Here is a 24,362-nt window from a genome sequence, read left to right as displayed (position 1 = left end):
GGCAAATCCCGGTCAGACTGAACCAACCAGAGCATCCCAAAGCTGCAGAGTCTGACCCTGGTTTGAAACGCTTCTTTCAAAAAGGGGATGTGTGAGGATAGGGCAGGTCTTCGTCAAAATGTCCCCAGGACAAGCTGTAGAAGAGTTGTCATGCAAGGATGTTCCAGCAGATGGCAACAGGTCCTCGGATGAGCTGCTGGTGGGAAGCTGGAAAACTTACATCTTCCCAAAACAATCTCAGGAAAATCTTTTCTGTAAGCATGCTCTTTCAGAAGATCCATAGAAAGCACCTCTAATGATCTCGGCTTTTGTGTGCCATCATTTTCTTAAGAGCAAAGAAAGAGGTTGTTGTTATAGGACTGAACATTTTTCAATTAAGGGTCCATCTTATTTGAGCCACTTTGTTCTGGGCAGTGGGGTACATGCTGTGGGAACAGTGCTGCCTTGCCCTGGAGATGTAGGCCGAGCAGTTTAATGTGCATTTTCCGCTCCAAACATGCTACATTTGTTTGATAGTAATAACTATAAATCAAGGTTTAGGGCTTCATAGCTACCAAAGGGAAATATCTATTTTAATTGATATTGCACAGTGTGATTGCTTATTACTACAGCTCTCCTCCCGCTGCCACCCCTACACACACTGGATTTCACATTGTGAAACTGCCCAGGCTGCAGAGGTCTCATAAATACTCATACCTATTAACGTAAGTATGCAATCGGCTCCTGATTAAAACCAGCATTTGCAAAGAAGAGACTTATGGTGCTTATGGTACCAGAGTCTACTTCTCAATTGTTTTATTAGTGCTTTTTCTTTTTAATTGTTGCACTAAACAGTGAAATGTGAATGCAGCTCATTATGAGCAAGAGTTAATCTACTGAGCAGTATGGTATATGTGTTTTATGTTGTCACGTTATCACTGATGTAGTTTATTGTGATGCTTCTTTTGCCAATACCGAGCAAATTCTTGGGCAAATGGTGAACAGTCTTGTTCCACTGACTTTGCTGTCAATTTACTGCAGGAGAGGTCAGTTACTTTCTTGGACTATATATATATATAAATAAATATGTGGGGGATGGTTTCAAGGTTTTCTTGTGGCTAATTGTCATTATTTAGGCACAATAAAATATACTTGATATAATAGAAAAGCATCAAGGCCTAATATGCAAATGCTGGGCACATCATGAAACAGAAAGCCTCCCAGGGACCTTCCTCTTTCAAGGCACTGTATTTGAAAATCAGTAACTAAAAAGGGGATGTATTGAAGGAAGATGCTAGGAGGTTGTTTATTCACCCCCTTAACACTAACCAGCGTGTAGTGTACTGCGGCCTGGTTGCGTGTCTGGCAACCCCCTCTCTTTCTCTTTTAAGCCTTCCCCAAAAGGAAACCAAAAGAGGAAGTGTGTGCTTTATGTCTGTGCGAAGTATCATCCAGAAAATGATTTCATCTCACACTTCCCCTGCTCCCATTGTACTTGCTCGAAACAAACTCATCAGACTGTCAGTCTCCTGACTTCCTGATTCACATTCGCTCCGTTCCCAGGAGGGAAAAGCTCTACATTGTGGAGTGACGAGCTCCTGGCTATAACCTACAGCAAGGTATGTCCTGTATGCTTAACCATGTTGTAGCTGGGCCTGACTTTCCAGGGGCTTGTTTTTCAGTCTGTTTCCAAACCCAGTGCCCTGAGTTTGGAGAAGCTGATCAAGGTAAGATTTGCTCACAGTAAAGAGGAATCATGTGCAAGATGACCAAGGGCTAGCTAAAAGGATTCCTCAGTTGGTCTGTTGGTATTTGGTAAGAAAGCCTGATGTGAGCTGGTGGGTGTTCAAATACATGGAGGACTGAGGCAGATGCCTCCCTCTAAACGCTGTTGTACATGGGAAAGGTGGTGGGGCTCCTAGTGAGACATCAGCAAGGACGTGTTTCTGTTGAACGGAGACTGGCTGATGAAGAGAGGGAAATCCATTTACGGTGCATTTCTGATGCGAAACAGCCTCTATTTAGCAGGTGATATGCAGCCTGCTGCTTGCCTTTTCATACCGGTGGTTTAATTTGCTGCGAATATACTTAGTGCGAGGAGCCTCCCCAGCGCGGTGCTTTCTGTGCGCGTACGGAGCCCCAAAACGCTCCCTGCTCCTCAGAGCATGGGATCTGCGCGGACAGCAAGCAAGGAAGCAGTGGTGGGGAGCGCGGGGCAGCGATGTCGCCGAGGTGGATCTCAACCAAGAGAGATGAGGAGAGAGGCCAAAGCAGGGAGAGCCGCGAGAAACTGCGCCCTGGGCAGCCAGTCTGCCCTGTGCCGGGCGATGCTCAGGGCCGGCTCTGGGCAGCCCGTGGCGCCCGTCCCGGCGGGCCAGGAAGGGGACAAGCGCCGCCGTGCGCGCGCGAGGCCGCCCGCCGCGAGGGGAAACGCGCCGCCTCCGCGGGCCGCGTGGGAGGGGAGACACGCTCGAGGCCACGACCGGGGACGGGGGAAGCCCCGGGGCGTCTCCAGAGCGGCCCGAAGGCCCCGCGCGCGCGGGGAGGCGGCGGCGGAAGCGCCGGGGCGGGCGCCCCCTGCGCCGGGGCGGGGCGAGCGCGGGGAGGGCGGACGCGGCCCGGCCCGGCCCGGCGCGACCCGCGCAGGCTCCGCCGGGACGCGCCGCTCGCGCCTCGCCGCGGCGCAGCTGGGCCGGAACCGGCCGCCGAGCAGCGGGCGCCCGGCGGCCTCGCAGCAGGACTTTGCCCCGCCGCGCTCTCGGGTCTCTATTTTTCCGTTCCGCGGGCCGGAAACCCCCCGGCTGCCGGGTCCGAGCGGGAGGCACCGGCGCGGCCGGGCATATGCGCCCGCGGGCCTAGAGGCGGCGGCGGCGGCCCGGCCCTGCGCGCCCCCGCCGCGGCGGGGCCGGCTGCGGGACATGGGCCCCGGCGGGCCGCGCCGCCCGCCCGCCGCGGGCCAGGGGCGCTGAGCGGCGGCGGGCACCGGGGCGCCCCGCTCCCGCCGAGCCCGTTCGGGCGCCTTCCCGGCGCTCCCGGCCTGCCGCCCGCGGGGATCCCGCCGCCCGCGGGGATCCCGCCGCGCGCCCTCCTGGCAGCTCCGCGCCGCTCCGCCGAGGACTTTCTGCTCCCGAAGACTTTGCTCCCCGCTGCGCGCCCTTGCCCCCCCTTTCCTTCGGGGTGACGGAGGCCTTGTTTTTTCGCTGGAGTTTTTTGCAACGCTTCCCTTCTCCCTTCCCTTCCTTGGGTGTTCAAGAAGAGTTTTGGAGTTGTGTTTTTCTTTTTCCCCACCCTTACCCTTGAACTGAATTTGTCTCTTCTGGAGCAAGGCTGGATCCCGAAGCTCAGCGCGTGCAGGCTGCAAAGCCCTGCTGATATTCCGGCAGTAAGAGTAAAATGCAGATTGGATAATACGACTTCTTGCCAAAGGCTCCAATGAGTGGCACACAGTCCACAATCACGGACAGGTCAGTACGAAATGGTTTTATGAAGCCTGGGCGCCGCTCGGGGCTCGTGCGCTTTGCCTTGTGATTTCAGGGACGGTTTCAAAGATTACTGGTCAGAGGAGATGGGGAAAGTGGGGTTAAATGGAGTTTGGAGTCTGGATACCCACCGAGGTGGCTGTCAAGGTGCTGGGGATGAGTTTGAACCTGATGTATTTCAAGTCAGGCTGTTTTTGGGCCTTGCAGTTCCTTGAAGGAATCTGAGATTCTCTAATTCAGTGTTCGGGGCAGATTAATGCTGGTGGGAAAACCACCAGGAGCTATTTCTGTGTGAAATGGAAGCGGGAATAGTGATAGGGTTGAGAGCACAGTTTGAGTGTGGAACTCAAAATCTTGGTGGAAGATTTCCTTGCGTTTCTGCAGGTCCGTGTGTCTGTTGTAGCCCTTTGAAGAGGTCACTTCAGGTGAGGGCAGGAAGGATACTTGATGAGCAGGAATGTTTACCGGTGTCTGCAGTAAGTTAGCAGTGACCTACTACTTGCTTTGGAGACCTGCTCAGGCCTCTGGGCTTCTCTGCAGGCGCTGCCTTGTGCGTTTCTCTGGCAGGGATTCCCTCACTAGCGTTGGGGTGCTTCAGAGAAAGGGGAAAAATGTAGGGTTTTTCCTTTCTCTGTCAGAAATGTGCTTTTGAGACAGAAGGATGAGGTGTGTGTCTGATTCTAATCATTCTGGCTAGCCAAAAAGATACCTTTTTGATGCTTTTAAGCACAAGGGACTTTGCTTTAAGGTACACGTTTGGTGGCAATGGTGTGAAGGTGCATGAGACAAAGGCCTGCTTAGGCCTTAAATGTCTGGTGCAGGAGGTGTCTGTGCTGAGACAGCAGGATGGTGCTTTGGTGCACAAGAGCCTATTAGGTTCCCTGTACGAGCAAAGAAAGAGACCGAGCTTAATTCTCGTTAGCGCTGAGTTTTGTTTCTTTGTCATAACATTAGGTCTCTGTAGACAGGAGGGTACCTGAGCAGTGTAAAATGGCTCTAGTGCAGGTATCATGTCTCTTCTGCGTGCATGATGGTGCTGTCTTTAGAGTACTAGGGCTTCAAAATGAATTGTGAAGTACTCTGTGTACGTGACAGAAGAAAATGCCAGCTTGTTTCTCTTTTGCATGCACGTGTGTGAACACTAGCAGATGTTCTTGAGTTCCAGCACATTTTACTTGTGTACTCTGTAAGACAGTGATGGTAAAAGAAGCTGGTGTTTCAGTGGCCTTGTGAAAATTTAGAAGTGTGGGTCTTAAGGCAGCTTGCAAGACATCAAAAAGAAGGGTTTTACACCAAGAAGTAGTTAGGTAGATGCATGGGAAAGAAGAGCATGAGGACCAGGAATTTGTTTGTTAGTGAAAACAAAATACTTTCCATTATGGAGTTGGAGCAGCCAAATTGAAAACGTAGTGGAGACAAAACATGTCTCCATTTCCTGTTGCTTTCAGTCATATCATGTGTATGTTTCTTTTTGGAGTTTCATTAAGGTTTTGATTCAGAAGACTTTAAATGTCACGGAGAGTGGCTGTCTCCCCAGCCTTAGCAATCAGAGCTTTCTAATGTCAGGGTTGTGTGCTGGCTGGGGAGGTGGAGAGAAGTCAGTTCTTGTCTCTGTGCTTCACCCCTGACCTGAGCCAGGGTAAGTCACTCCTTGTGGCCCATTCATTCCTTGTCTGAGACTTTCCACAAAGTGCCAAATGCGACAGTGTGTGTGTTCTCCTATTCCAAGCTTTCAGGCTTGGAATAGAAAGTAGATGCAATATAACTCTGCTTGTAGTGTCATTAGACTTGCACGCTGCAGATTATGTGTTGAATTTTCTCATTATTTATCAATGACCTTCACTGAGTTGGGAACTGCCTGATGGAGTTGATTGAGTTGGGAACTGCCTTATAAACAAATGCAAAAAACAGGTTGTATCTGTGCCAAATGATATTATAAATAGGGCAACATGAGCCTCCATTTTTCTCCATGTTACTTTTATATACTTGCATTTTGCACGTGTATAGCTGCTTAAATCCCTGTCACGGACAGCATACGCTTTCTTTGATATCCCTTTAGCTTAAAATGGCAATGATGCCATGTATTTTGATAGCTGTTTGACATTCTGCTTGTCCAGGTTGCATTTGTGCCATCTCTTCCATGTTTTGTCTTCTCCAAGCTTCGTGATTGTCATTATGATGTTTAAGTATTTGTAGATCAGGGATGCATGAATTGCCGTTTTTAGTGCTGTTTTATAATACTTGAGATTTAGAAGTACATGCACAAACAACAGGTAGTTCGGGATAGCTGTGATGTCCCATGTGACTTCTGATGGCACCAGCAATTCAGTGATGTTTACTCCCCTCTCTTTCTCTCAGGATGTCCTTCTACTGTGTCAGCTTCTGCTTTTTATAATCCTGTTGCCCACTGGACCATATCAAACAACTCATTTTCACCTTTATTGCTATGCCACTTTATATTTGTAAATATTTACACCCTCTTAATTTAATCCTCTTGCAACTATCCTGCATTTACGTAGGCCTCCTGAGGTGGTGTTTGCCTTGCATAACTTGCAGATGTCCATCCCAGAGGGGTTTGTCTCAAATGCCTTCATAGCCCAGTGGAAAAAAATAGGCCTATGAAGGGGACAAGTTAAAATTGTCAGGTGAATGACAAAGTGCCTGCTTCTGTGTACCCAGCTCGAGGTGTAAGTGAGACCTACTGTACTGTTTTTGTTTGAGAATTTCTCTTTTTGTTCTTCCCTAAATTCCCTTCTAATTATTAATGGTGCACTGGGTTTTTTTGTTGCTGGATGCTGTTTTGGGCCGTGTGTCAGGTGCTGGGGTTTTGGGGGGAGCTTGGGCTCCAGGGGTCATTTAAGACTAACTTTAGGACCTTATTCTGCGCAGTGCACGTCCGGGTAGGGCATGTGTGCCGGAGGAGGGGTTTTCCTGTTATTCCTATAGGATCACATGTGAGTGTGTCCCCATTCGCTCGCTTCAGAGGTCTGTCCCAGACGCAGCAGGCCGGCTGTCTGGCTTTGGGCGTTGCTCTGTTTTGCAGTTTGTGGCAGGCGACACATGGCTGAGCAAGATAAGGGTTTTATTCTTTGCAGAGACGTGCTGGGGCTGCGCTGAAATTTGGCCGTTTGTAGGCTGGGGTTGGCCACTGAAAGATCATCAGAACACTGCTGTATCCTGTTATGACACTAAAGAAATATTTGAATGCATTTTTTTTTCTTGTAGTTAACTATATTTTTCTTCCTGCAACCCTTCCAAACACACTGTAGAGTTAAGCACTTGCACAGTTAAGGAATCTGCTCTGTGTTTCTTTCTGACTATTAAAGCACCATAAAAGTATGGATGCTCTCGCTTCCTTTGGAGTATCTCATTGAGACACAGATTACTCTTCCTATGCAGTTGCTGTCAAATGCAATTTATTTATAACAGTGCTGTAGTTTCTGTTGCTATGATTGGAAAATAGGAGAGGTAGAATTTACACATAATTACCTTTGAGAGGCTTTTAATTGCTGATTTGCCCCTCACTTGGTTCAAAAATAGAACCTAATTGTTTCTAATCTGCTTAGATCCACTTTCACTGTCTTTTGCTGTTTATAAGTCCCCATGATAACTGAGACTTCTCCTTTAACAGGGTCATAGGGAAAAAGCTGCTACATTTTTCTGCAGGGTAAGAGTAAAAAGGTTCAAAGGAAGTAATTCCTTAATCTTGCTGAAGAGTTAAATGTGATTACCTTGCGAATACCGCGTGTATTTGGTTCGTGAAATTTGTAAGTTAAAGTATTTACTGGACATAGGCTGCACTGGCAAGTTTCTTGCTAGTGATCAAATGAGTACAGGCATCACGGCAAGTTTTCTTTTGCTTTGCATTGTTGTGCCATTGCTGGGTCAACAAATTAGATGTTGACATAGGATGTGTATAAACTCATTCTGTAATTTACCTTTATTGAAGCTGTCAAAGGAGAGCACCATCTGCAGCGTTTACTCTTGGCTAGGAAAAGAAGCAAATGCCACTAGTTCAGGCTGCATAGTTTATTAAGATTTTTTACTAGAGACAGAAGTTGAGGTGAGCTTGATTTTCTAGTTTTGAATAGAGCTGTGGGCGTCACGGTTATTTGGGTGGAGGCAGGAATGATATTTCATCTGGTAGCCCAATTGTATAATCCTGTCTGTGCACACAACTCCTATTATGGCATTTATTAGTGTTTCTGATGGTAGAATGGCTAATTCAGGAATGGCACGGGGTTGAGTAGACTTTTCACTTTCGGTGTTTTTAAAAACTTGCCCAGATCCACAGGAATTAGGGTGTGATATGTTTACCAGTCAAGAACTCTCCAGAGATAATTATGAAGAACTCAGAAGGTGCAATGGTTTGCACACACAGCCTAGGGAAATCGTCTGGTGATAATCTGAGCTCCTCAGATACCGTTCTGCTCAGAAAGATATCAGTAGGGGCCAGGGTGATTGTGATAGCGCAAATCCTGCTGCGAGATGCAGGGAACTGACTTTTCCAGCCTGCAATAGCCTATTCCGCAGAGCATCTGCTAGCATTAGAGCATTAGTTGGTCTGTGCTGTGAAAAGTGTTCCCAAAGAGGAACATTCTGGAGACCTAGCTTCTCCACTTACCCCTCTGGATGGTACACTGGGACACAGGGTAAGTATGTTGGCAGTGCTGCCTGAAAGATAGGCTTGGGCTCTTCCTTTCAGAGCTTTATCCTGTAGGGTTACTAATTTAATACCTTTTCTTCCCCTCTGAAGATTATCAGCAAGAGATTTATTAATGCATCCCATTTGTATTACCTTTGAGCTTCTAGAGTGGGCCTTCCACATTGCTACTGAAAATGCTTCTTGTAGAGGAGCTACTGAGCATCCTTAAGACTCTGCAGTTATGTCTGTGCCTGAGCACTCTCCCTCCTTTCACCCTAGTCCTGATATTGTATCTGCTTTGGGAGAACTGTCTCTTTTCTGTGTGCGTGCAAGAAATGTCAGTAGTGCTAAAAGAAAATAGACTTGGATGCTTGCTTTCTGCTGAGCGATTCCATGTTGCATTGCATTTTGTGGCCCTGTTCTGGATAATTACTAGGTTTAAAGAATATAAATGTTAGTTCAAGTCTCAGCTTGACTAAACTCTAAGGGTCAGGATAATGGGCTTAGGTTTGGATAATGTCTCAACATAGGAAGAGGGGGCTTGGGAGGGAGATGGGGGAAGGTGTAGTGAAGTTATCTGTAAAATGAATATAAAACATACAGCTTATGATGAAAAATGCACACAGAGTAAAGTATGAGGCAGGATACCAAAGTACAAAATAGGAAAAACTTGTTTAGAAAAGGCAGGAAGCAACAGAATTTACTCATATTTTAAAATAAAATGTGAAAACATTTTAAAATAAATACATTTTTAAATGACAGGAAAAAGCACTGTCTTCATTTTATGTTTAAATGTAAGCATATTTATAAATAGTAAAAACAAAACAAACAGTGCTCAGACTCTGGTGTTCACAAAACATATGCTGAATATCTCTTATGCTTTGTTATTACTCTGCATCCTTTTCTTGACTGTTTTCTGTGTTATGTCTGTGTGACTTACAAGACCAACTTGGGCAGGAACCCTTTCTTGAATAGCTCCATCGTTTAGCCAAGCCTGGTGGTAAGTAAGTAACGTCTGTTTACATTAGTTGGCAAACTCTTAAAAGTTATCTACAGAGCTATTTTAAGCTTTGTTTTGACAATGCTGGGACTTCTGGGCTCTGTGATGTCAGTTGGTAACATACTGCACTAATTCAGGCTGGCATGCAAAAGCAAATGAATGGTGGAATACGTGAGATGAAAAAGGCCTTAAGTGTAGTAAGGGACCTCCTGTACTTCCAATAATTTGGTTCTAATCTGTTTGGATCATTATCATATTAGTTGCTTGGCTGCTGTCAGATGTCCCGCTGAGGTATGCAGTGTCCCCTGCAGCTAATAGTGCCTGCCGCCTTGGAAGAGGCACTTAGGTTTCAGCTGAAGGAGCTCATAAAAATTAAAACTTTCATAATGAGGGAACAGGCAGATGCAGAAGATGGTCTGTACTGTACCGAAAGGGTGTCTCCTGGTGCTTATAGAGGCGTCGCAGTGTTGCTGCTAGGAACCAAAGGACTGCAGGGTTATGGGAGTGCCTGGTTGCTCTATTGGCACGACAGATGCAGTTTACACAAGGGCAGGACTCGAGTTGTTTTCATCTACTCTTGGGCTCTTGAAATGTATATTAGAGGCCTGCATAAATCTTGCTGGAAATCTGATTATTTTAAAAATCTAAGTATTGCAGTTGCTAGAAATTGATTAGTAGTGCAGCTAATTCTGGCCTTTGTGAGAAGCTGTTTTTGAATTTATTTGAAGACTGCAAGTCCTGGTTTGTGATACTGCAGGCAGTCATCTCCTTTAGTGCCTTTCCAGTGTGAGGCAGTAACCTCTGAGGAGTTAGATATGCATTTCTGGAGCCCTCTATGACCTGTCCTGCTGGAAGGGGTTTGGAAAGCTTAGGTGGGACCTGAATTGACCTGAGACAGCATTTCCTAGTCTGGAGGAAAAGGTGCATCTTTATTAAATAAAGCACTTGGCTGATCCAAGGCAGGCATAGGATTTTGAGTCCACCACTCCCATAAACATACAAGTTTCAACTTGCAGGTCTACCTGAAGCATCTGATGGCTGCTTGAAAGTCTTTTTGCCCTGTTACGATAGTGGCTGTTAGTGTAGCTTATTGGCAGCACATCAGACAAGGCGTCTCCTCTCAGTACTCCTGTGGCACAGAGGCACCACTGGATGCTTCTGCTGTGCCTGGCTGCAAAACAACGTCCTGATGAGTAGGGAATTAGATCAGAAAGAAGAAAAAAGCTGAAGAGGAGAAATGAGGGAGGGAAGCTCTAATGAACAAGGCAGGGCAGGGAGGATGGGGAGAGGGGGAAAAACAGCTGCAGAGCAAGATAGAATAAAATCAATAGGAAATGCGTGAGCAGGAGAGAAATAAGAGAGGTGGTGGAAATTACCAGATATGAGGGAGGTTTCCTGTCTGCCAGTACATTTTAGAGGCATACACCAGCTATAAAAGGACTCTCTAATAAAGGCAAGGGACCCTGATGGACCGTACCAGGACACAATGCTGTTGAGTTGTCCCACAGAGGACCAAAGATGCATGTCTTTTAGCAGCAGCTGTCTTTTCCTTGAGGAGGATCTGTGGGTACTGTTCAGGACAAGAAAAATCTTTCCGCAGTTATATTGCCTTCTAAAACTTGTCTTCTGTCTGAGTGACAGATAGAAGCATTCACATGTAAAGGCATTTGGTCCATAGTGATGATAATCCCTGTTCTTTTACTAATTGCTTTCAAAGTTGGTGCTTTCAAGTAGCAAAATAATGTGTGTTTCTGATCTGTATAGATAGCATAGCCTTTTCCACTATCTCTTGAAAAACTATTGTGCTATGCAATATCCCAAATTAGGCCATAATTTCATCCAAAAGTAAGCTGTGCTTATCAGATATTTTTCAGGTTTTAGAAGGATTTTTTTTTCCCTCTGCAGCAGATTGTATTGTCATTGAACCTGAATTATATGGACTGCTTCTTAATAATTTTGTAAAGCATAGTCACAGGAAACCCTGAAAGAGATGAGAGAGTTAATCTATATTATATAAACTCCCTAAATGTGTGATTGTTGGGGAAGGGAGATGGTTCCCCCATTTTGAGAGCAGATGGGATCTGAAATACTTCTGTGGCAAGAGCAGAAATTTTAGGACAGCTTAGAGATCTCATAAGGATGAGCTCTAGCTCTCAAGTTGGCAATTTGTTCCTGCAGTCTGAGAGACAAAATGATAGGCTGTGGTGGAATAACCACAGGTTATTCCCTGTGGTTTCAGCAGCGGAAGTGGTTCGTGTGGGCGCAGATCAGATCTTGGCTAAGCAGCAAGTTCAATCATTTTGGCTGATGAAGGTGGTATGGGGATACGGCAGAGCGAGCCGTTTGCAATTGTTGTGGGCTTTTCTTTGTTTTTATCGATGCATGCTGTAGGATGTGTCAAGGTCTGTCGGGCACTGGTTAAATTCATACCTCTCTTGAGTTGCGGAATGTTCAGCAGCAGAAGACGTTATCAAGCAGCAGTCCAGAAGTGGGTGTAGGATCTTGGAGCCCTGTAGTTCCTTCGGTGGCAGGTGCCTTCATGTACGAGTTCAATAATTCTTGCTTAACAGTTGGTAGGTATAATGTTGCTGAGCACTGCAGCCGTTTGAATGGAATTCAGGTTTTATGCTCAAATATGTCGTGTCTGTGATGTTATGTAAAATATTTAACCCATTCACATTATGGAATTTTTTGTGAGAATAAAAGCTCAGAGTACTTAAGAAAGAACAAGGCAAGCATGCCTTTCCGTCCTTCCGATATGGAGAGCTGTAGGAATGTGGTGATAGCTTTAAATGCTAGCGCTTTGTTTACTTTGGATGTTAACCAGTGCAACTTCAGCCCGATGTATTGCACAGCAAACCTTGACCTCTCCCTCTTCCTTTTAGTAGACTTACCAGGTTTTGCGCTCAGCATTGAGACAGAAGCTCTGGTTTTTGGCATCTGCACCTGTCCACCCGTGCATTTCCATCTCAGTTGGGAGACAGAGAATCTGCCCCTGTTTTGGTTTAGCAGCCTGGACTCGCAGACCCTGCTTTGGTCCAGAAAACCCCTTCTTTGCTTGCGGTGTGAGACGTGCCGTGCAGTGGAGCTGCGCTAGGAGCGTCTGGCAGGGGACAGGCTCACTGGAGGAAGCTCTTGCTCTCAGCAGTGTCCCTGGGTCCCTCGTGGGGCATGAGCGGGTAACTAAGCTGCGATGGAAGCAGGGAGAGGAAATAACCTTGCAACAGGTTTGAGTTTCAGCCAGTCTGCAAATCTAAACGCTCTTGTCTGAAATTCAGCGTGATAGAAAGGTCCCACTCCTTCCACCCCCAACACCTTTTTTTAAAATATTTTTGATCCTCACAGTCCTGTGACTGCTTTGTTTATTTAAATCATTGTGTGAAATCTCTTCATCTCCATGTCAAAATCCTATCTGGATTGGTTTGCATTTGTAGTAAATTTAAAATGTAGCGATTATGGAACTGAGAAGCCTGCTCAAATATCTGTGTCCCCAAGATGGCAAGTTTGTTTCCTGCGGCGTTTTAAGCAGTTGTTTGTCAGTCAGGCCGAAGCTGTTGGCATTCCCGGAGGTGGCTGTGCTCTCCGCAAGCCCCTGCGCACGGCGTCCTCCTTTGTGTGCGTCTCACCTCTCCAGCTGGGCACGCAGTGGATATACATGTCAGGCCGCGTGAGTCTGGCACAGGAATAATGAATCCGTGGGGCAGTCCTGTGTCAGCAACAAATACTTTGGCTGCCCCGGGATCTGCTTCTCAATGGCAGTCGACTCAATTCAGTAGAATGATAATGTTGCAGGAAGAAGTGCCCCGTGGCAAATGACTTCTGTCTTGTAAGGTTTCCCCCGCCTCTACTTTAGCTCTCATCTCTCCCTTCTCCATCCTGTGGAGTTGTTTACTTTAGATTAAAGCATTTCTGTTGATATGCAATGGTTTCCATGCTGCAGTTGGTCACAATACTTGTATACCTGTCATTTTTTTGCCCAGGCTTCTGCAGTGGCAAAATTGCCTTGCTGCAGGCTGTTCGTACATTTAAAGCCAATACTATTTTTGTTGCTGACTTAGTGCATTAACTGCTGATATGTTTTGCCGGTGGCTTGTACTTTTTTTTTTATGTTCGCAACTTTCTTGCCTATGTGGTAACTTGAACCATCTCAGTTACTTAAACTCAGCTGTTAGATATGGTGATATGCATTTTTTTAATCCTTTGAGGATATTTGTCTGTGGACAACTGCTCATGGGTAGTGAATGTGTTTGGTGGAAACAGGAGAGAGATGTTTGCATATTGGCATTCGGAGCATGCATTGATAAAACATTGAGGGAGTTGTGGTTTCTTGCAAGCATGGATGCCGCTTGGATTTGGGTGGTAAGAAGGGCTTCTCTAGGTAAGAGAGTATTGCATTCTCTGAGTAAATGGAAATGAGATCAAATTTACAATTAAAAGAGAAATCTTTAAAAATACCTGTATTAGTTCATAAATGTGCTGATCACATGTTAGGTGAAAGGTGGTTGCAATTATTGTGTTCAAGTTTTCTTGTTCAGAGCTGAAAGCAGGAAGTCTCTCTTGAAGGGTGACATACGTTCTCAGCCTGTGAGCAAAGATTAAAAAATTCAGATGAATCAGTTACCAACCATCATTAAATAGAAGCCCTGCCTATTCAAGGAAATGTAGCATCATAATGTTTGCTGGTAAAACTGGCTATGTGCTGGAATTTCCAAGTAAGAGGCAGATGCGCTGCTGTAGGTAGAAGGCCGAAGCTAAAACCTTCTTTCTCTTCCTCCCCATGTCCCGGGCCCTTGTCTGCCTTCAGTGGTGTGCCTGGCTTCATGCTGCTCATCTGCTGGGCTTGGGGAGCAGAGAGCCCTGGAAAAGACTGTTGATTATGTATTGGCTGGAGGGCAAAAGAGCAATTGTCAATAGGACAGTCTCCGAAATGAAATTAGTTCTAGAGGAGATAACACAAGCTGCTCTTTGGCACGTATCACACAATAGCTGGCAACACTCGGAATATCAGTGCCGGTATTAGTCTTCTCACACAGAAGGGATGGGAGAATGAAAGTAGGTGCTAGTGCCTTAAGGGAATGGATCTCTGCGTTTTCAGAGGCTGGGGCTGTGAATACAGGTTTGTTTGGTCTTTTTCCTACTTTTATAAGGTTGGGAGTGTAGGGCTTCCAGTGTGGAATACAGTGATAACAGAGTCAGAACTGTCAAATTATTTTTTTTCCTCATTCTTGGTATGTAACAAACAGTTGGTAGAGTTCATTAGGTCAGAAAATATTTGTTGTTGAAAGTTTCCAGCTTTGCAGTGTACCATAACAAGGTATTGAATGCTAAAACCATATTAGTCATCTTGGTTTTTGATCTCTCTGAATTGCTACAGTTTTAGTAACTGTGTTTAGCAGCTGGTTATAGATGGAGAAGATTCTGTCTTGGAAAATGCAACACTTCTGTTTTGATATTCCTCTCCTTTGAAACTGTTACCCCTACAATAACTGCTCTTCTCCTCTTCAGTTTAGTAGGCTTCTTTGGCGCTGATTCAAGTTAGAATTTAGTGACTGGCAACGTGGATTTCAAATTTTGGAGTTTTTTTTTTTCATAGCAGGCTTACTGGAATCACTTGAACTTACTTCAATGAACAGGATAAGCAGAAATTTGTTTATATAGACTGTTCTAAAATGTTTAATGCCTTCTAAAATTATTCACGGTAAAAGATCAAGGAAGGAAACAGTCTGACCTTTTGAATGAAGCTCCATATATCCATTTTCCGATGCCAGAAGTCAGCCCAGATCATGAAAGACTTGAAAGAATTAGGGTTCTTAAATGTAAAAAAACAAACAAACAAACAAAAAAAAACCTTTTTGCTTTTACAGATTTTACAGAGAGGATTTTTTTTTCTGTTTATGTCACAGATTTAGCAACCTTTAATTAAAGAAAAAAAAACCAAAAACACAGAAGCAACAGCTGTAGAGAAACAGAAAGCATAATATTTGATAAGTTTCTGCAGACAAAAAATAAAGTGACAAAGGTCTGGTGCTATTAGGTCTGGAAGCTCATTAAGCCATAGCGGTAAAGGTTGCTACTTCTTTTCTTCAGTAATATCTATTATTAATACAAGTTTGCAATCAACAATGGTGCTTCAGTTTTAATGGCTTCCCGTTTCTCATATTTGAAGATAACTTTGGAGCACTGCATTTTGCTCAGGGTTAAAGCAGCTGTGCATTAAAAAGTCAGATGTGGTCCTGTCTTTTTTTGCTGATTGACTCTCTTAAGTAGGTTGCCAGTTTAATCCTACCCAGTGCTGATATGTGCTTTTTAGCCTGCTAGCTGGAGCCCAGAAGGTGGGTTTTGCTTAGAGCAAAGCTAGAGCATTTTTATGGTGAATCACTCAGTGAGGTGCACAAGAAATAGGGTCCCGCCTAAAGTAATAAATGGACAGTTGTTGTATTTTCTTCTCCTCTAGCCTTGATTTTATGTTTTCCAGCCTGTTCAGCTTATCAACATCTCTCACTTCTGAAATGTTCTTGCTTATTGCTCACTAAGTAGCATTCTCCTATGTTTGGTTTGATCTCCTCTTGCATGGTTCTGCTTTTAAATTTTGCGTGTCGTTCTTCAGATCTGTCCCCATGTGATTCCATCTACAGTCTTGGAACTGTGTCTGCTAGTATACGTAGAGAATTGAAGGACATTTATGGGAGGTGCTTATCCTGCTTACTTGTTTTTCTGCTCACTTGTATGTGGCCTAATAGTACCGAGTTGGTTCCCTTCCCAGTTAGGTTGTATATGGCAAATATCTGCGACTTGTTCTGCTCAGTACTGCATTTCTCAGAATCTGAGAAAGGTTAGGGTTCCAATATAGGATTGAATGGGTAAGTACTGAAGGTGAGGTTGAATAATCTGGGTATTGTTCCCCATTTTGTGGTTGATCTGCTGCCTTAGTAAAGGATAATTTCTTGTATTGCAACTCATCTTCAAAAAACAGTAAAATAAGGAATAGAAATTTTAAGGCGTGTTTCTAAGGAGGTGGGATAATAAAAGGTTTCTTTATGTCAAGCAGTGGTATTGTAAAGTCATTATTTTATCTGACATAATATTCCTTAAATAGTCTGCTGTGACATGCAGAAATTCTGAAGAGGAAGCATCTGTGTCTTTGACTTCTGCTGACATATAATGAAACAAGTTTCCAATATTGAAATAAAATATGAACTCGCTTGTTCATCAAGGCACCTTCTGATTTCCATGAAGCGTGCCAACAGCGGCTAGCCATAAGATTTCCTAGTCACAAGCTGCTTGCGAGTTGTTGATCCTGCAGGCCAGGAAAGGTTTCTGAGGGAACGTGACCTGTGCTGCGAAGGCAGAAAGGGCCAGGCTTGGCGCGGCGGGTGTCCGGCGCGCAGAGCCCTGCACGTGGCGCGGAGGAGGCGTCTCGAGGCGGCGGCGCAGCGTGCGGGGAGCAGCTGCAGCGGGTGCGCAAGCGGTGTCGGCCCCGGGGAGACGGGGCCTCGAGCCCAGCGTCCAGCCCAGGGAAAAATGAAAGGTGCACGAGCCGCAGGCAGGGCACACAGGCAGGAGAGCGAGCTGTGGTTTGCATTTCCCGTCAGCTGCAAGAACTACGTGTTACTGTAAATGCGCTGTGAGAGCTCGGACCCTTTTCTCTAAGAAATAAACGAAAAAAAGCGGGCGGGGGGGGCTTTCTTTTAATGCAGTGCACATGTGCTGAATATGAAGAATTCTCATATTCACCACTGCTAAGGTGATTTCAGTGTCTCTAATGTGTTAGAGACTTTTCAGTAGGTATCTGCGTGCAAAGTAATGGTTCGCTATTTTTATACTTGGAAACACACAGATGTTTCTCAGAGGTGTCCAAAACTTGCAATCGATCTAGTGGACTTGCTGTTCTGGTGTTCTTGCTGTGTCTTGCCGAAGTATGTGAGAGTTTTTATGTATCCTCTTAGCTATATTCTTATATTTACTCCCAAAAAAAAAAAAAAAAGAAAGAAATACAGTCTTTTGCAAGTTCCTGTTGATTTGAGCTGAGGGGTTGTATTTGTTGCCGTATATAAAAGGTAGGCGAAGTTTGTGTCCTAAGCCCATCAAGTGAAGAGTCAGTGTTTACAACGTATGGCTGTGAAGTTGTATAATGATCTTAGGGGCTGTGGAAGTGCAAAGGCAAGCTTTTTGTGCATTGATGTCGTGCATTATAATCTTGGGGCTTGGAAATGTATGTATCTAATCATGGCATCTCCTGGTAGTATTTGCACTAAATTCTTTTCGAGTGCAGGCTCCTTCATCCTGGTCTCTTTGAACTTCCCACAAATGGCGGGAGAGGCTGAGCCTGTTCGGCTGAGCTGCAGGCGGGACGCCGAGTGCTCCGCGCGCGCGGGCCTCGTGGTGCCGTTCTGCTCCGAAAGCCGGCAGTGCCGTCGAGCCGAGCCCTTCCTGCAGCCTCGCAGCGCTCTGCTTGCAGGGCTGGGGGCTCCTTCCCTCAGGGACCGCTTCGCTTCCGCTCTGTGGAGCGCTGGGAAGCTGTTCTTTTCCCATGCCTGCCTCCTTATTGGGGTAAAGGTCTGTGAAGTCTGCATAAATATTTACCGTATTCTATCCTAACCAGCTGAGAGCTGCTAATACTGTGATTTAACAACCAGAAAAATGGTGCTTATTTTGCTTGCAGGGTGTGTGGTTTGTGTATGGCGAAGAAGGGATGCATTCCTTAATAGAGACCCTAAGGGAAGGAATAGACACCAAAGCTGTTGTTACCTGACACAGAATGATGGAACAGAGAGACATGGAGATTTTGGGAAGTTTATCTTGGCATACCAGGGTTTGTAGCTTGCAGTTGTGACGTTGCAATTGTAACTTAATTGTCTTATTACACTTTATTTTTTTTTTAAAAAAAGGATGAATCTGCCAAAATGAGGGGAACGTTTCAGCATCCTTCCCCTGTTTTTGGAATGTTTCTTTTTCAGGGATATGCAAAGTAGCATCTCTTGCTGTGTCTTGTTTTTTTGTTGTCCAAGAATGTAGAAATGGAGGGAAAAGGCTGTAATATCTATTTCTGAAGCTTTTAAGCTTCCTGATACAAATTCATGGTACAAATAACATTCCCCAACGTGTTGATGACAAATAAGGGAATTTGTTATTGTGAGGGACTGAAAATGTCCCCTCTGAGGTAAAGGCACACTATGGGGTTGCAGTATATTCCTGTTGCATTACTCTGTTTGCTCACTGACCCAATTAGGTATTTCACATGCGGATTTAAAGAAGCGAGCACTCTTTGCTCAGAGGAATTTGAGTTTTGCACGGATGTAATAAATAATGCTCTGCTCTGCTACGCATTTTTGTGCTTAGAGTTGTAAAGTGACTTGTAGATGTTAAGGTATTTCCCTGCGGTCAGTAATACCCAGTTTTATTGAAGGGTAAACTGAGGCATGCATCTATGAAACAGGAGTTTCTCCAGAGGGGAGTGTGGGAATAGGCGTGTGGTTCTGACTTGCCGTTCCAGGCTCTGCTCGTGGAGTACATTGTTTTGACTGCTGCAGTCAGCCAAATGAGTTAACTACACAGGGAAGTGAAAGAAACAGGAAACAAGGATGTTTGAAGCAAAATATATTTTGGTGAGGCTGGCCTGCTCTTGTTGTTTGGTGTGCATTTTACTGATGTGTTGAGGAGTATGCAGGAGAAGAATTAGGAAATTCTTGATTTTTAAAATGTAAACCAGGTTTAAAAATAGCCCTGTTTTGACACCGTCTTTATGTCTTAGCAGTGGCTGCTTGGTTCACGTGATTCTCGCTCAGGCATGATTAAAGTGGATATGAAGCTCTGCACTGGGATTTGCAACGATGTTTTTCCCCTCACTTCCTTAACTCTTTGTGACTTCATGTGTGTTCTCTTTAAAAAAAAAAAAAAAAAAAGATGAACTACTGTATATATATTTTTCACTACATTGGATTGTGTACTAGGACTGCTCGAAGAAGAGGTGCAAGCCAGTGCCTATCAGGACTGCTAGCTATTTAGTGCTGCTGTTCCTGCCTGCCTTCTGTTAATGTTTTCTTTTTAAGAGCTGCAATGTTCTTTTCTGATTTGTGAAGTTCCTAGAAAATGAGAAGCTGAGCAAATGTTTCAAAATGAGAACCAGCTAAATACAGCTTACTACTATTTAGAAAATGATAATGCATACCACAGCAAAAGAGAGAGGCATGGAAAATACATGCGCTGGCTGGGGAGCTGTTGCATATTTCGAGTCATGGAGCAGATAGACATAGGGGTAGGAGTTGATTTCTTTGGCTTCCACTCTGCTGCATAATTGTAGCCTTGATGCAGTCGTGGCTTTCAGATTATATTTGGTACCAGCACACATTGGACTGGGCAGCACAGAAGTTATGATGAGTTTGCTCTGCAGAAACTTGAGAACTGGTGGAATGCAAAAGAGATGACTATTAATATATTAAGTGGTTTGCTGCAGTCTTGTATTTTTAATAGCTGCCATGATTCACGGAAGATATGGAATTTAATTAGGATTGGTAGTTCAAATCAAATCACAGGAAATTGCTTCAGTTGAATGTTGAATTGGATGGTTTTACGGAAAAGGCCAAAACAGGACTCTCTGCTGCTTGTTCTGCTGTACGCGGTGGCTTGGATGCTTGTTAATGGAGTGCCAGGCATCACACTGCCTGGGGCATGGTTAGAGCCCTGCGAAGATTTACATTAATCAAACACAAACAGACAGTGTAGCGTGAAGAAATTTCTATCCCGCTAGCACTGCTCACAAACCTAATTAGGTTATTGGGGCAGAAAACGAAAACAGCCCCTGCTCCCTCCAATCCTTCCTCCCCAGGGCCTGGCCAGTCATATGGCCACAAGAGCAGTAGGCTCGTGCCCCTCTGCTTCGTGGCATGGCAGAGGGGCACACTCGTGTTCTCATCCTCTTGCCTGCCCTCTTCTAAAGCAATGCGGGAGCTCTGCTTTTTGGAGAGGGGCTGTGTGCTTTTTCAGCCGTCACGATAGAGGGATAAAAGAAAAAAAGCCTGAAGGGAAAAACAAAATTACAAGGCACAATGTGACCCTGTGACAAAGGCCAGAAATGGGTTGAAGGTAAAATGTCCATGCCAATCCTTTACTCGCGTGCCTCGTGCTGCAGCTTGTTTGGCCAGCACGATCCGGCTTAAAAAGCATCCGTGTGTGTGTGCATATGCCACGCTGTGTCCCTCGAGGTCCTTGGAAAGCTGGCTGCGGAGACGGCAGCGCCGCGGTGCCGGCGCGCGGCGTCCACGGGGCGCGTGCGGCCGCTGTTCTCCGCGCTGGGCCGCAGCCGATGCCGATGCCGGCGGGGAGGAGGTGGGAGAGAAGAGGTGGAGTTTCTTCCCATCCCTCAAGTGGTCAGCGAAACAAGCCGACAGATGCCTTTCCAAGGAGATCGCGCGAGCGCGAGGAAAGCGGAGCGGCTGCGGAGGGGCAGCCTGCGCTCCTCGGAGAGGACGTGCTCTCGCTGTACCCCCCCAGAAATGGGCCCTTGGCATCTCCCTGCTCAGCTGACGTGCTCGTGTGAACCAGGTAATATCTGGGGCTTTGTCCCTCTTCGGTGATGTGCGAGTACGCTGGAGATGAATAAATAGCTTCCCTGAATGCGGAGGAGAGAGGAGGAATTTTTCTTGTAGTATCTATGGGGGAATCAAAGGGGATGGGGAGAGGCTTTTTTTTTTTCCTTATCGGGTTTTGTTTTGCCTTTTTTACTTAAATAGCTGCTGTGTGAAAGAACTGTAGTTTCTTTTTTGCTATTTCCATTGTGAAAATAGCTGGTTACATATGCTTATTTTTAAAATCTGTGCTGCCATTTCTCAGCTCAACAATGAAGGTTTTGAAAGCCAGGAGAGGTGCCTTGCAAGGAGCTCCTGGCAGCACTACCCTCTTCACAATTCCCCAGGCTGGATTCCATACTAGCCCTTCTGCCTGCTAGCAGTTAGTGTTTGCAGTCTAAATTAATGTGATTTGGATTAGCTAGTGTTCATGGGCATTGATTTTTAGATTAGCTGCTGATATTCAAGAAACCGTCTTTGAGATCCCCCCCAATGTAGTTTTCCTCTCTCTTTTTTTTTTTTCTTTCTTTTTTTCTTGTTGTAAGATGCTCAAATTGCATGTGCGGAGGATACTTAGGTGAATGCTGTGAGCAGTGCAGGTGGTGCACAAGGGAGGCAGCAGTAGTACACTGACAGCAATGAGCTCGCTGAGAGACTTCCCTCCATTTGCAGTAGATTCTGCCCCTTTTTGGGTCTTGGGATTTGATGTGAAAGGGCTGTTAAATGCTAATCTCTACTGGGTATTTTGTTCTGGTATTTAGTTCTATTTTATTTTTCCTCTGGAGGAAATATTGTATGAAGTGGGTGCTTTCCCCTGCGCGCAGACAGTCATTTCTCAGGAAGGCACTGCTGTAGGTGGCTTGGACATGAAGAGGCAACTCTCTGAAATCCTGGGTGACAATCTGCAAGTTTTAGCAAGCTCTGTTCTCGCCCAGGTCAATGAGAGCTGACAGTTCTCAGCTTTGTGCCTGTTGTGAAGGGGCGGTACTGAGAGCTGGCGCAAGGGCACGCGGGCTGGGGGAAGCGCTTAAAATTGATATTGAGGTTTCAGATAGCTTGGTTATCTCTGTGCTGCTGCCACATGTCTTGAGGAATTTCGCTGCCATCACCTCTTAGCAGCTGGTAGGTTTCCTGAGTAAACATTTCTTCTTTTTCTTTTTCTTCTTGTATTTTGATTTATTTGTTTTATGAGAACCAAGAGGAAAATAGTAATACAAACATATTCAGAACTCTATTATTAGCAATGTGTTTGGCTCATGCGCTGTTCTCAGGATCTTGAGCCATTTTACAAGTACCACAGCTTCACTACTGTTTTTTCCCTTCCATTTTGTAGTAGAAGAAACAGGGCTTGATGTCACTGTGAAATCTTAATCCTGTGTTCTGCTCCAGTTCTTTGCAGTTGGTCTTGCTGGATTCATCCTGCAGCTTCCCGCAAGGGGCTGGTGAATATTGAGAAGAAAGCCGCCACGAACGCCTGGGTGCATTTTTCACCTATCATGCAGTGCAGGCTGTGTGCAGTTTTTGCTCATGTTTTATAGGGAAGATCTGCATTTCGTTGCAGGAACAGTAGTATGTTTGCATATCACTGAGGTCTCTTTTTCTTTAGCAATGTGAATGATGTAAGGTGGCTTTAACATTAGTATATAGTATTGCTAATGTCTTTATAGATAAATTTCCATCGCACACTTTTTAAATTCTGGCCAAGTGAAGAAATATACAATTGAGAAATTTCCCATGGTTACTTAGCATTTATGCTATGATAGAAGCTCTCCTGGGAGGTGTTGAAGCAAGAGAGGTGAAATGTTAAGTTAGTAACATGTTTTTAATTTAGTTTAGTCCCAAATAACTTATACCCTTGGTGTCCCACTAATGCTGATTCCCTTAGTGTTTGCACCTACGTTAGCAAATTTTCCCCAGGAGAATCTGTCCACATTGGAAGCTGTGAGGTATTATAATGTACGATACAGGTTAAGCAACAGTGTGGTAGCGATTTCTTAGTTCACTCTGTGCTGCAGCTTCTGTTTGTAAAATAGTGGGTATATCCAATCTTTCCTGAGTGTAAATTAGGCCACTGAGAGCATTTTGCCGTTGGGTAGTTTAAGACATACTAGCTGTAAATTAGTTTATTGCAGCTGGCAAATATTTAGAAGCTTTGCAAAGGTCATAAGGGTGGAAGTTGTCCGCAGATCCCATGTGGCCTGGGTGTAGTTGGACTAAAGGTTCACGGCTGAGTGTGACAGCAAAGGCAGGGCTGGAACTGCTTTTTGCTTAGCTGTGAGCTGATAAATTCCTGGTCCTGATGAAAGACCAGCCTGGTGCTTGAAATGTTGACATTATATTTCTAGTTAAGCAATGCACATTAGCCTTTAATACAAACTAACAAGGAAATTTAAGGAAAATATAGATTAAGACAAGATGTCTTTTTGGAGCAAAGGTGTCAGACATACTGACCTTATTATGGAAATAACTTAATGAAACTTTGTGTTATACAGTACACTTCAAATATAAATCCACCAGTGAAGGTATTATGAGGTTTCTTTTTATATTTTCCAATTATAGCAAAACCTGTATTGAAGTGAATGTGCAGTGAAATAGCGTTAGCTCAAATATGTCCTCATAGCATGTTGATTCTTTTCTAAAACAATTTTTGAAAGGCACGCTCCAGGAAGAGTTAAGATATAGGTAAAGAGGTTTGCTTTAGGGCTTGCTGAGATTAGCAGTTGGGGAACTAATTCTTTATTTTACAGCTGCAATCAGAAACTAGTTCTTCTAATTATGTTTTCTCTCTAACAGAAGCTCTGCTTTGCTTGATACCCAGAACCCGCGCGCGTTTATTACTTGGGTGCATGGCGTTCCTGTGGTAACTGTCTGTATTCACCCACCAGAAATGTGAACTGTGGGCCACATAGTCAAATGTGCCTCTGAACCTTGTACATGTATTTGCAAAACTTACAGCTGGGTAATTGGAGTTAGGGTTAGGGTATTTTGAAAGCTACATTTCCAGTTGTGTTGCAGTGTGTCTTTCTCCTCCCTTTCTAATTGCTGTCTTTTGCTGTTTTTAAGGCCTGTTTCCACACTAGGTTGTTGCTGGATCATAGCGGCCGCCGGTTAGGTATGGCCTTAATAAGGAACTAGGCTGTGTGCCTAATGAAATGCAAAAACTGCATGACAGGCTGGGGCAACATGAATGATCTCCAGGCCCTTCTGTGTGTGCATTGGGTGAAAGCAAATCCCATGGCAGTTGAAAGCTTTATGTTTCCATGGTTGGTTTAGCAAAATAAAATTGTCTGGCACAGCATTCTTGTTCCTTTGTCGCTCGCTTTGATTTTGGTGTGCATCTAGCTAGAAAGCTTTTCCAGGCTCGGTGTGGGAGTGGTGCTGGTGGGGAGGCGGGGAGTAGGGCTGCTTCCATCCAGCCAGCTCTGTATTGCAATTGTTGGCAAGCAAAGCACACATTTCATTTCCCCGTAATTAGCTTCAGTTTAGGGAGGCAGGTTAATTTTGATTGCCGCGCCCTGTCTGCTCAAGAAACCTTATTGCTTTATTTGATTCTTTCATAGCAAAGCTGTCGGTGGGTAAGGGAACTGAAATGGTTTTCAGGAATCAAAACACACCTACTATGCACTTTTTTTTTTTCCCCTCTCGCAAAGAGCTGAAGCTCAGGTTGTCAAGATGATACGAAAAATGGGGAGCAA

The 24,362-nt window shown here is 44.9% G+C and overlaps 1 protein-coding gene across 2 annotated transcripts in view; it reads left to right on the top strand.

Moving 5' to 3' along the window:
• The first annotated feature begins 3,191 nt into the window (after positions 1 to 3,191).
• Positions 3,192 to 24,362, top strand: part of ARHGEF12 (Rho guanine nucleotide exchange factor 12) — a 63,635-nt gene continuing 42,464 nt past the window's right edge. For both annotated transcript variants that reach the window (XM_088520594.1, XM_088520593.1), the window contains exon 1: positions 3,192 to 3,443. In XM_088520594.1, the coding sequence (XP_088376720.1) occupies positions 3,412 to 3,443 (32 nt within the window). In that variant the 5' untranslated portion in view covers positions 3,192 to 3,411. The remainder of the gene's footprint in view (positions 3,444 to 24,362) is intronic.

Source organism: Tinamus guttatus, unplaced genomic scaffold (genome assembly GCF_059628265.1).
Source record: "Tinamus guttatus ecotype Peru unplaced genomic scaffold, ASM5962826v1 Tinamus_guttatus_pri_ptg000093l, whole genome shotgun sequence".
In the NCBI taxonomy this organism is placed as follows: Eukaryota; Metazoa; Chordata; class Aves; order Tinamiformes; family Tinamidae; genus Tinamus; species Tinamus guttatus.
This window is presented reverse-complemented; position numbering and strand designations above follow the sequence as displayed.